Genomic DNA, 11949 nt, shown 5'->3' with positions numbered 1-11949 from the left:
TTCTTTATCTAACCACTCAATAAGTGCATATTTCTACTCTGAAGCATTTTTAGAGGAGTACTTTTATAGTTGGGATTTGCACGCAGCATAAAGAGGGAGAAAAATGATGACAAACTGATAATGCAGATCCATTTTTCAAAAATCAGTTTTATCTTTAATTGTTACATTCCAAAGGGGATATATGAAAGTTAGTCATCTAGCAACTGTATACCTCTTAAGAGAGATGAGTACAGAGTCACAGATAAAAAAATACACCTAACTCCCAAGATGACAGGTGCTAGAGAAAGTATGTGCCTTACACCATCAATCCAGACAAATGCAGGAAGATTTTTATAATAAATATTTCATCATATACTAACTCCTGAGACTTTACCCATGAAAAGAAAGGGAAAGATTTTTTTAAGAGCTATCATACACCTACAATATATTAAGCTATTAAAGCAAAATAGGACAAAATAACACTGTCTTGATGTGCACTGCATTTGAATTTATCTACATCACAGTACTTGAATTATGCAGCTCAAAGAGTCAGTGTCCATTATGTTTTACCTTAAATCTGCAGACATCACTTGCCATACAAGCATCTTGAAGGTACGAGTGCAAGAAACCAAATGATGAATACAGTCAACCAGGATTTCATTCTCTGATACGAAAACTACACTGCAAGACTTCGATTTCCAGTACCTAGCATTAATCAGCAGAAAATCCAAGTATATTTACAAAAGGTCTTTACATAAAGTGATTAGTGAGTTGTAAGTAATTACTGTGTTCCCAGGTACTTTTTAACCACATAAATAGTAAAGAGAAATATATAGTTAAAAACCACCATAAAGTCACAACTGTAAATAATGTACCACAGTGGCAACCCAAGGTATCTTAGGGCTTGTTTTCTTTTCAGTTTTGTTAGTAAAAGCCATTTGAAAATGTAAAGATTTTAGCTTTTGGTTAACTAATCTTTTAAAACTGCTCCCACTCCAGTACACTCCTTCAAAGTTCAAACACTTTTTCTCTTTATTTCTTTTAAATCAACAACAAATCATTCAAGAAAACTCTTCTGAATTGGCAGGATCAGGAAGACATATGTCAGCTCTTTCCATTAGTCCACTTTACTTCCCTGGAGTTGTTTTACTGAGACACAATTAACTCAGCACAACGTGATGGTCGAAGACAGATTTGCGCTGCTCCTGGACCTGCAGCTTCCAGCGCTGCTGGGCGTACTCCACTTTGTTCAGCACGTTGGCGCGGCTCCGAGAACGAGCCAGCACATCGTGGGCGTTTGCAAAAGGCTGGTGATCCTGGAATGGCAAAAGTCAATAGTTAGACCCCCAACGATTCCACAGAGCAACCACATGAGTCTTTTGTGTCCTTATGTTCCAAAGGTTTGGTTTGGTTTTGTCTTTTTTGGTTGGTTGTTTTTTTTTTTAAGGATAAACAAGCTGTTTCAACAAGCAGGTCAGTAATAATGACCAAGCAAGTTTTTTAATAGTTAGAACTGTACTTCAATTTCTCATTCGCAGTAACTTCCACAGGTTTCCCAAATAGACCACACTTCATTGTACTGTCAATCAATCATCTGCTGCCCAGAGACGCCACGGTGAGCTGCAGGTTTAGAACCACGGTCTTGCATCCATTAGAAGCTGGAGGGACAGACCCAGGCACTGGGAGCCTCCCAGTCATGAATGCACTTCACTTTAAAAATGAATCTCCGAGTCAGTTCTCTGCCAGCTCCTGGGCATTTACTGCCAGGCAGTTCAGGATGTTCACACACAGTTTCTATATAAAACCAACACACTCTGATGTTTACCAAACTAAGCCTATTGTACTGAGCTGTCTAAAAGCACAGTGTCAATACAGCTGTTTAAGTGATAGAACTCAACAAAAACCCAGTGTTTGTTTTATATTTACTCTGTCTGTTTTCTAGCAGTACCTGCAAAGCTTTATTTTCCTTCTAGGAAATATAACAAAGTTATAAATAGTAAATGTTGGAACTGAACTTCGATAGAACTTCTCTAGGTCCACCAAACTGTTTTGGACAAAGTCATGCTGCTAAGGCTATGTCAGAAAGCATCATATATACAATACATAATGGAAAATAATGTAATTATGTCCTGTATTAAATAACTATCTTTTTGAATGTCTACATTTCACAGTCCTTTTTTTTTTTTCCAGAACACTTTTGAAGACATTCATATTAATGGCTACTTTATTTGTGACATGACTGTGTAGAGCAGCTCAGTGCTAGTTCTTAGTTGTACAGAGATTATCATCAACAATACCTATTGAAGTGATTGCTACAAGTCCCAAAGCCACACATGAGCCTCAAATAAATATGCTCAGAGAACAAGAGACAATCCATGACCAGAAGAGCTGTAATCTCACCACAAAAAGTTGTAGAGTTGAATATACCTAGAACAGGCATTTAACAGGTGACAGATCCCTTCATTAACAGGGAAACAAAATCACAATAACACCACATTTCTACCATAGAACAGGTGGTGGGAGAATGCAGGACAAGCTGGATGGTACTGGCCTTCCTGATAAACAAGAATCTCAGCTCAAAGGCTAGCTACTCTCAATTTCTATGTAGACAACAAAGGGAAAAAAGAATTTAATAAGAAAGAGGACTAAGGAAGTGGCTTACATTCATCAGTTACCACTGTTATCAATAGGCAACGAGAAAGAGCAAATATACTGGCTTGAAATTCAGCCACAAAAATCAATGTGCATGGTATTTCCAAAGTGTGACAAGAATACTCAAGAACTTGCAAGAGGGAAGGCAAGGATGAGGGACCTTAAATTATGTTACATTCACTGTAACAGGTGGAGGATTAACAGGAAAGGAGCAACTTGAAGTAAGCAAGGACATGAGGTGTCATTTGTTCCAAGCATCACTGCAGATAAAAGCATTAGTGACTCCACAGGCACAGGTCAGAGAACAGCTCAGGCCAACACAGCATTGGTTAAGATGGACCCAGATTTTAAGGTAAATTCATTCTGCAGTTAACGTGAACTGTGCCATGGGACTTATTTCACTTTTTCTACTTACAGTCAAAAGATTTTAACCCAGATTTGGGGATATTAATATAATTCATTTAAGGTACAAATTTGTCTGAGCCATAGCATACAGCACAAGTAAAAAAAAAAAACAAAAAACCCTCGACCCAAAATTCCCAAGAAGTAACAACGTAGGGAAAATCCTATGGTGTCAATGCAAAGGTAGTTGCAACATATCTATATGTAATCCACAAGGAATTTCAGAAACAGTGGGACATAATCATAAGCCATCTTCGCTTTAAAAGGTGTTGCTGTTTGGCAAGAGGGTTATTAAGTATTCAAAATTAAGCATTTTCCTAGATAATAGTTTTTATCAGCTGTGTTTTATGTGCCTTGATTTCACAACAAAAATACATTATTGTTACCCAGTGCTGGAGATTAGGAAGGCCAGTAATGACAGGAACTGCATCACTAATGGACTACTCCCCTTTTCCTCCCAGAAAAGGTTGTTCTGGAATATCCTGTCACATTTTGATTTCTAGCTGTAATACTAAGAAATTATTTCTGCATCAATCACTATTTTACTTCATTATAGCAATTTCTTCTTGAATTTTTAGCATCAACAAATTCAAACTGGAGCAAAAGAAGATGCAACCACTCCTTTTTGCACAGAGCAATCTGAGCAGTAAGCAATTTGCATAAATGTGATCACCAGCAAGACTCTGGATCACTGACACTTAAGTTGTACTCCTATATATATGCTTACCTCCATTCCTACAGTTTCTTCTCTGTGAAAATAATCTGTGCTTAGAGCTGGGATAACTGAAGCAGTTCCCCCCTTACTACTTTCTAGCCCAGTGAAAAATGAAAGAATGGCTTCACAGAAGTCACTACACAGCTTTTTTTATGCTCTCCCTTCAGGGAAAGCATTTACACTGCCTGGCAAAAAAAAGCTGCTCATCCCAAATAATTTTCTATCAACTAAACATCCCAATCTTTATGCTCACCAAGTACACAAACACGCTGGTGAACTCACCCCAATGTCTTCATCACTTTGTATGAGCTGTGAATGTCCAAGGAGACGTCTCTTCAGTATAGGCTCCACCAGTGTAAGGTACACCATGTACAGAAGAAGTAGGCCCAAAATAGACAGGTATATGATGATTGTTACCTAAATAATGCAAGTACAGTTTACCAGGATTGTGACATTCTTCCCACAATCTCACAACAAGGACCAAAAGAAGAGTGCACCCAATGTCTAATCTCTGGTAGTGTCACCAGATGACTTAAAACCCACTAAGAGAGGAAAACCAACAAACTACAGCCTGGTATTAATAGGGTTTGGGGCAGATGTATATTAGCTTGAAACAGTTCCTCTTAGTGAGAGCTTGCTAAAAATCTTATGTGATCCCTCTTAAAACAATTCAGTGTTATAAATCTCACCTCAACCAAGACAACTGTTCAGTCTGACCATTAAAGTGGGCTTACTAATTTGGGGCATCACCCAATGATGTCCATTCTCTAGGACAGATCTGCATTCAAACAGTCACCAAGCAAAATGGGAACACAAAACAAAATACCAAACTTCTAAAATAGCAAAAAAAGTGGTCTGTGTTATCAAAGACCATAAGATAGACTGTATGATCTATTCACCCGGTCCAGGGCTCAATGGCTCCAATAGGATAAGAATGTAAAGAACACAGAAAACACCTGTTAGAACAAACATGGACAATCTTGCTCTTTTTATCTTGCCAATGTATAAAGGAAATTTATAGTAAGCAAGTAAGGCAGACAAGTAATGAGAGGCCCCCTAAAATAATCAGAAAAACAAAGCCCGAAGCTTAACACTCAGAATTTTAGCCAGGTGTAAAGCCTAATCTCAAATGATCTTCAATAAAGGGTCTCAAAATCGCTTCTTCAGCTATAGTTTGACACTATTGTTACCACTCAAGATAAACTGTGAGCAACTACTGTGAAAAAAAGTTCAATCTTAGGCTGCTTTAGAAAAGTCTTCCCTTTAAAAAGAATATTTCTCTAAAAGACAACAGACATATTTACTAAACAGTTGAAGTATTTCATATATGCCAACAAAATCACATTTACCTTAATTGTGACAGAGCTCCTCTCCTCATACTTGCACTCACAACGTAAGCAGTAGGCTTCTACATCAGGCCCAGGGACAGGCATAGGCTCCACCACGTGAAGACAATCACTGAAGAAAAGACAGAAACTGCCCAGTCAGTTTTGAGCTGGTTTTATCTCAGCTGTTCCACTATGCTGCAGGAGCTGAGAAGCCACCTTTGCTTAAGTTCAGTTGTTCTAAACTGGAGGTATAACTAAATCCCTACTCCACAATTATTTCACTTAGACAAGATATTCAGCTATTGACAAGCTGCTAGACAAGTTTTAAGAGCTTTCTGTCTCAATACAGTGTTTTCATTTTTCAGTGAAAGTATTAAAGCTGTTAGCAGAACAAGTCCAAGGATATGAATCCAGCACAAATGCATTATTTGACACTGACATGATGGATAGAAGTAAATTTCAGCTATTAATTCCACTTCTTTCTTCATCATACTCAAAAGAGCCTTATTCTATCCTTCCACTCTCTGAAGGGAGATTAACCTCTCTGTGACATTCATGAACTGAAGTTCTTTTTTCTTGCCATCACAAGGTACAGAAGTTGAAAAAATAAAAGAAAAAAAAAGGGAGATCAGATGGGTTGTTTCTCAGGACAGTGAATAAAGAGCATTCAGCTTTCAGCAAAAGCACAATTTGACTTAAAAGATTACAAAATGTATGCCAATCCCATGTCGAAAAGTGTGGTTGACAATACTATGGGTGCTCTATGCCACAGCACTAAAATCCAGCTGCCATGAGACAACTGCTTCCAACAACAACTTAGGTAATATCAGTCTTTCTGCTGACTTAGGTTGGTTATTCAGAGTTCAGACACCAGGGTCTCTCCAGACCACTGGCAAAACTAAAATCCTGTTTTGCTTTTATCCTGGCCCTTATCCTGGCCTTTATCCTGCCTGAAGCGACAGCAGCAACCTAGAACTCAACACTGCTGGGCTAAATTACAATGCTGCAAAACACACAGCCAGGCACTGTTTTCTTTGCATTTCTTCTTCATAACTACAACTACTGAGGGCCAAGTCACAGCCTCTGGAGGGGATTGGAAGGTTTATCTTTCTTATTTATGTGAAAGCTGAATTACATTCTGCTCTGTGGAAGAGTGCAGCATTCAAGCTGCAAAATCAAAAATACATGTGGATTATAATCAGTGCAATTGCTGTTCCTATGACTGGAAGCTTGCATCAATATGCTGCACAAGTTCTGCAGAAATCTTGCACGTAGCTTAAGTACAGTAGTTACTGAGAATATAAAAATACTAATGTCAACAGGTTTTCTTCTCCAGTTCAGTGTTTCAACTTGCTAGGAAGTGTAAAATCTATCAGAACCTTAGAACTGAGATTATGTGTTTTCTTGGACAGTGATTCCAGGGCAAGTTTAGAAGAAAATACAGAAAAGGCTGACACTTTTCTAAATGATTTTCCCACCCACCTGCCTCTACATTACCACCCTCTCCCTTGCACACACAGTAACAGCACCAAGAAAGCAGTTTTTCCAAGGCAAGCTGCTCTTGTCAGAAGGGCAGCTCCTGCACAGGCAGGTTTCCAGCTCACTCAGCTCATGGACAAGATGTCCTCCTTCCCCCCACGTCCATGACACCACTGCAGGCCTCTACACCAGTGCCTGCAGAGGGTGGGTGTTTGTACTTTGAGCTCTGGAAGTGGGTTATTTAACCCTGTAAACACTTGGGCACCACTCTGCTTCCCCAGCACAGGATGGGACTGCCTGGAACAGTTCCAAGCCTGACTCCAGGAGGGTCAGTGCTTTCAGTGGTGTCAGAGCACCCCAGCCCACACTGATGTTCACATAACGTGCTGTTTGCCAGCCTGAAGCCAAGGGACAGACCATTCCAAGAGAGAGAACTGAAGCATCCAAACAAGAATATCATGAGGCACATAACAGGCTCAACATTAAACATTAAATTTTCATTTTGTCTGGACAAGCCAGCAGTAAGTAGTCATTATACTGTACATAATTCATAAAGACACTAAAAACTGATCTGGCTTGTCTCATGACTAACTGATCAAATACCTAAAGAATGGTGCACACCAGCCAGTTCTATTCCATAACTAATCTTGCACTGATGCAGATTACCTCATGCAGATTACCTTACTGATGCAGAAGCCAAAGTACAGCACTGAACTTGTTCATTTTGTTGCACATAAACTAGCAATCAAGTCTTTTACAAGTGGCAAGAAGATATCTCAAACAGAAGATCAAAGACATAAGGCATTCCCACATGCTCATTAAGAAATAATCTCAACAAAACAAGATTTAAGGTAATCAAATAGATTTTTGAGATCCCGTATGCAACAGTGTCTGTCATCATAAAATTAGTCAAGTCTTCAAAGGTAATTTTTACTTCAATGAGTACTAATATTGATTTAATGGGAAACAGGGTCTTTTCTGCTAGTAAGGCCCACACTAAGCAGTACCCACTGAAAAAAAATCCACTTTCACTTGTAGAGTGGGAATTAACAATAAAACCAGTACCAGTGCTATTCTGAAATGCCTGCTGCAGCTGGAATTCTATCAACATGTTTCATTGCTGCAACTTAATTTGTCATAGTAGGAGTAATCATGTTAAGTAAATAATGTGGGACAAAAACAATAATTTTGATTGGACACTGTGTTTTATGTTTATTAGTTCAGAATAAAATATACAGCCTTGTTTCTCACACTTCTTCTGGAAGTAATTTAATAAGTCAAGGCACACCTCTACATCTACATCTACATATCTCTGTAGATATCATATCTATCAAATCATATCTCTGATTTTATTTCTATAATTATTTTTGTGGGCCTACTTAGGGGCATGAATTTTGCATAACCAAGATGCCAACCTGCTGCTACTCATCAGACTGAAAAGTCTTTTATCAATTCTTAATGTAACTGAAGAAGAGTCAATACATCAGGAAGTATGTCACGGCTTAATAGGCTGACCTAAGAATCTCTGAGCACTTCCAGGAACAACACAACTCTAAAACATGGTGTTTTAATTGATGATTCACACAGGCAATGACACTCCAGGTGAAATTACACACAGGAGCTGGGCCAATGTAACAAACCACTGTCAGCTCCTTTCTCCCCCACCTCTCATCCATGGCCAGGCACATCAGTCCTCAGCTGGGAGAAGGGCCTGACATGCCACAGCTGCCTAAATGATATAATAGAGCACCTTGCTGAGGCATAGAGATGCAAGACCTTTGTCTCTCTCTCAAAAAAAGTGTTGTCAGATGGCTCAGGCCACGTCAGGTCACTGCACTGTCTGGCTGCTCTTCAGAGCAATGCAGACCTTCAGAAACAACAGAGTCTAAATGACTGGATGGATTTCAAGAGTGGAGCAAACAGAGACAACTCTCCTGAGTCTCAGTTCCAGGTCTGTGCTTCCTTGCCTTTGCACCATTCCAAAGCACTGGGTTCAAAATACAACACCTTCTTCCCATCTACTAATTCCAAGTCTAAATACACAACTAAACATGCAAGCAAGCAAACCAAAACAGAACACAGGGCAAAACCCATGGATTTCAAGCCTTATTCCTTGCTAGAGCTGAATTCTGGAGTACTTGTGAAAGAAAAGTTCCAGTAAGTTATGCAACAGATGTAATTTCTCCTGGCACCACCATAGGAGAGTCACATATAATCACCACAGAACAAGTGTTTAACCAGCAAGGTTTATTATAATTTTGTATGGTACACACACTCACCAGTCTTTCTGTGAGACATTTTTGTTGTAAATATGGCCTGAATGGTCCTTGTAAGGAGGGCAGATGCATTTACACCGGACATCTTCGGAATTCTATAAAGTAAACAACATGCTTAGAACAAATTATCATCAGTAACCAAGGATACAGAAAACACTCTTCACATAATACATGAAATATTTAACACAAGCTACTTGCAAGTATCTTTGTATAGTCTTAATCAGGATTTCCTAGAAGTTTAAGAACAACCCTTCAAAATTACTAATCGAGCAGAGCAATTTGTCAAATAACACTATTATTTGAGATAGAGATGCGTTCTTCTAGAGAAAAATCCGGAATTTAAGCTCATTCTTCTTTACAAGAAAAAATACACATGCAGAAGTTGCTGATGCTGGTTATTCAGCTTATGAGGGCAGCTGCATAACAGACACAGTGATGAGCCCAAAATGAATGAAAGGATACTAAACCCAAATGGAAGTGGCAAAGAAACCTCTGTGGATAATTCTGTCCTTCCTGCCCACAAGAGAAACAACTCTCTAAGGAAAACTACTAGAGTGAATAGTGCAACCTGTGGTCCTCTTGTCTTAAGCTGCCGCAGGTTATTGGGTGGTAGAGAAAAAGTACAAAAGAGGAATTTTAAACAAAGGCAAGCTAAAGGTGAAAAACTATGAAAACTTGTCAAAGCCAGTTTTAGAGAAACAAATTAACATTTATATAAACAATAATAGGCACTGCACAAAGAATTGAGGAGAATTAACTGTTATGGACAAGAAAAAAAGAAGCAGCACCCAAAACATCTAGATCACTACTGGGGAAAATGGAATTTCAAAAAAAAGACCACTTCGTCTAGTATATTAAAACAAGATAATTCATTCCTTTCCCAAATTGCTCATGAACAGAAAACCCTAGGGAGAGAACACAGATGGTCAGCCAGGCGTTACATTCTCAAACCCAAATCAGAGTAACTTCTTTGAGCAAATAATTAGAGACAAGGGAACATGGCTTATCTAAAGTTCAAGGCAACTTCTTGTGGCGTTACAAAAGAAAGTGTGAACAAGTATAGGTAATGAACTTCTACACTGAACAACGAAGTCAGAGTAACACTAAGTGGGCATAGGTCAGTTGGAAAACCTTGACTGCACTATCACAGAATCATAAAATGGTTTGAGTTGCAAAGGACTTTAAAAATCATCTAATTCCAACTCTACTGCATTCATAGGCAGTAGCATCTTTCACTAGACCAGGTTGCTCAAAGCCCCATCCAACCTGGCCTTGAACACTGCCAGGGATGGGGCACCCACAACTTCTCTGTGCAACCTGTGCCAGTGTTTCACCACCCTCACAGTTAAGATTTTTTTTCTAATATCTAATCTAAACCTACTCTCTTTCAGTTTAAAACCACTCCCCCTTATCCTGCTACTACAGGCCCTTGTAAACAGCTCTTCTTCACCTTTCCTGTAAGCTCCCTTCAGGTACTGGAAGGCCACAATCAGGTCACCCAGGAACCTCCTCTTCTGCAGGCTGCACAAGCCCAATTCTCTCAGCCTTTCCTCAGTGGGGAAGTGCTCCAGCCTATGATCGCTTTTATGGCCTCCTCTGGACTTGCTCCAACAGGTCAGTGTCCTTCCTGTGCTGGGGCCTCCAGAGCTGGACACAGCTCTCCAGGCGGGGCCCACGAGAGTAGAGTAAATATACACCACACACCGAGTCACTTCTGATCTCGCCATAGAGAAGTTGATTATCATTAAAAAGGAGAAAACTCAGACACGCGGGTAATCTGACAATAGGAAGCACTCTTACTATTAGAAGACACGATGTTCCGTGACAGAAGAGGTAATAGTTCCAAACGTGAACCCAGCAGGACCAACAGCAGAGGCAGCCGGAGCCGGGCGAGGCCGGGCCGGGCAGGGAGAGCCGAGCCCGCGGTACCGCGGGGCACCGCGATGGAGCCCGGCCCAGCCCCGGCACCCTCGGGAACGGAAGCCCGTCTCCGGCTGTAGCTCTGAGTGACGGCGGCCCCGGGCACCGCGTCAAAGCGACATCAATCGCTAAGAGCTCGAGGCCGGCGAAGAACGCGGGGCTGGCGAGAGGCCGGGCCGCCCGGCACCGCTCCCCCGGCCTCCCCCGGGGCGGCGGGGACGGGAGGGAGAGAGGGAGGGCCCGGTACCGGGAGCACGGCCGCGACCCGACCCACACGCCCCGCTCACCTTGGCCTCGGCGCCCAGCCCTGCCAGCGCGGCCAGCGCCAGCAGCGAGCAGAGGCGCGCCCCGCGGACCGCCATGTCGGGCCCCGCCGCTCTATCGCCGCTCTATCGCCGCCGGGCCCCCGCCGCCCGCCGCCATCACTTCCGCCTGCCGCCGCCCTCACGTGAGACGTCGTCCGTCGCGCTGGCGGCCCCGCGGGAACGGCGGCGCCGCAGGATGGTTCCGGGGCCCGGGCCAGCCGGCACTAAACTTTGTAGAATCGTGGAATCGTCCAGGTTGGAAGAGACCTTTAAGATCATCCAGCCCGACCGCCAACCCAGCACTGCCACTGTAACCCTTGAACCACTAAACCACATCATCCAGCGCCAGATCCAGACGCCCCTTACACGACTCCAGGGATGGTGACTCCACCACCTTTCTGGGCAACCTGTTCCAATGCCTGACCACAATAACACTGAAATTTTTTTCTAATACCTAATCTGAATATCTCCTGTCAGTTTAAGGCCATTTCCTCTGGTCCTCTCACCACAGGCACTGCAGAAGAGATTAGCCCCCACCTCACTACAACCTCCCTTCAGGTGGTTGTGGAGAGTGACGAGATTCCCCCTGAGCCTCCTCTCCTGGAGGCTAAACAACCCCATCTACCTCAGCTGTTCATCACAAGACACGTTTTCTAGACCTTCCACAAGCCTTGTTGCCCTTTGTTGGACATGCTCCAGTATCTCTATGTCCTTTTAAAAGTGAGGGGCCCAGAACTGGACACAGGTCTTGAGGTGTGGCCTCATCAGTGCTGAGTACACGAGGTTGATCACTTCCCTAGTTCTGCTGGACACACTATTCCTGATACAGGCCAGGATGTCATTGGCCTTCCTGGCCACCTGGGCACACTGCTGGCTCTTACTAGGCTGGCTGC

General features: G+C 42.0%; 1 protein-coding gene across 2 annotated transcripts; it reads right to left on the bottom strand.

Annotated features, from left to right (window-relative positions):
* Positions 1-127: 127 nt before the first annotated feature.
* On the bottom strand, positions 128-11199 carry TMEM9B (TMEM9 domain family member B). Of its 2 annotated transcripts, none has more exons than XM_064657370.1 (5): positions 11039-11199; positions 8835-8926; positions 5098-5206; positions 4031-4165; positions 128-1295 (listed from the first exon to the last, which is right to left on the bottom strand). In XM_064657370.1, the coding sequence occupies exons 1-5, from the start codon at positions 11111-11113 to the stop codon at positions 1140-1142; spliced, it is 567 nt and encodes a 188-aa protein (XP_064513440.1). In that variant the 5' UTR covers positions 11114-11199; the 3' UTR covers positions 128-1139. The 2 variants fall into 2 exon arrangements, with proteins under 2 accessions (XP_064513440.1, XP_064513442.1); XM_064657372.1 differs by lacking the exon at positions 11039-11199 and adding an exon at positions 10632-10650.
* Between the last annotated feature and the right edge of the window lie 750 nt (positions 11200-11949).

This window comes from Pseudopipra pipra, chromosome 6 (genome assembly GCF_036250125.1).
Source record: "Pseudopipra pipra isolate bDixPip1 chromosome 6, bDixPip1.hap1, whole genome shotgun sequence".
NCBI lineage: Eukaryota > Metazoa > Chordata > Aves > Passeriformes > Pipridae > Pseudopipra > Pseudopipra pipra.
Note: the sequence above shows the minus strand (reverse complement) of the source record. Positions and strands in the feature narration are given on the sequence as shown.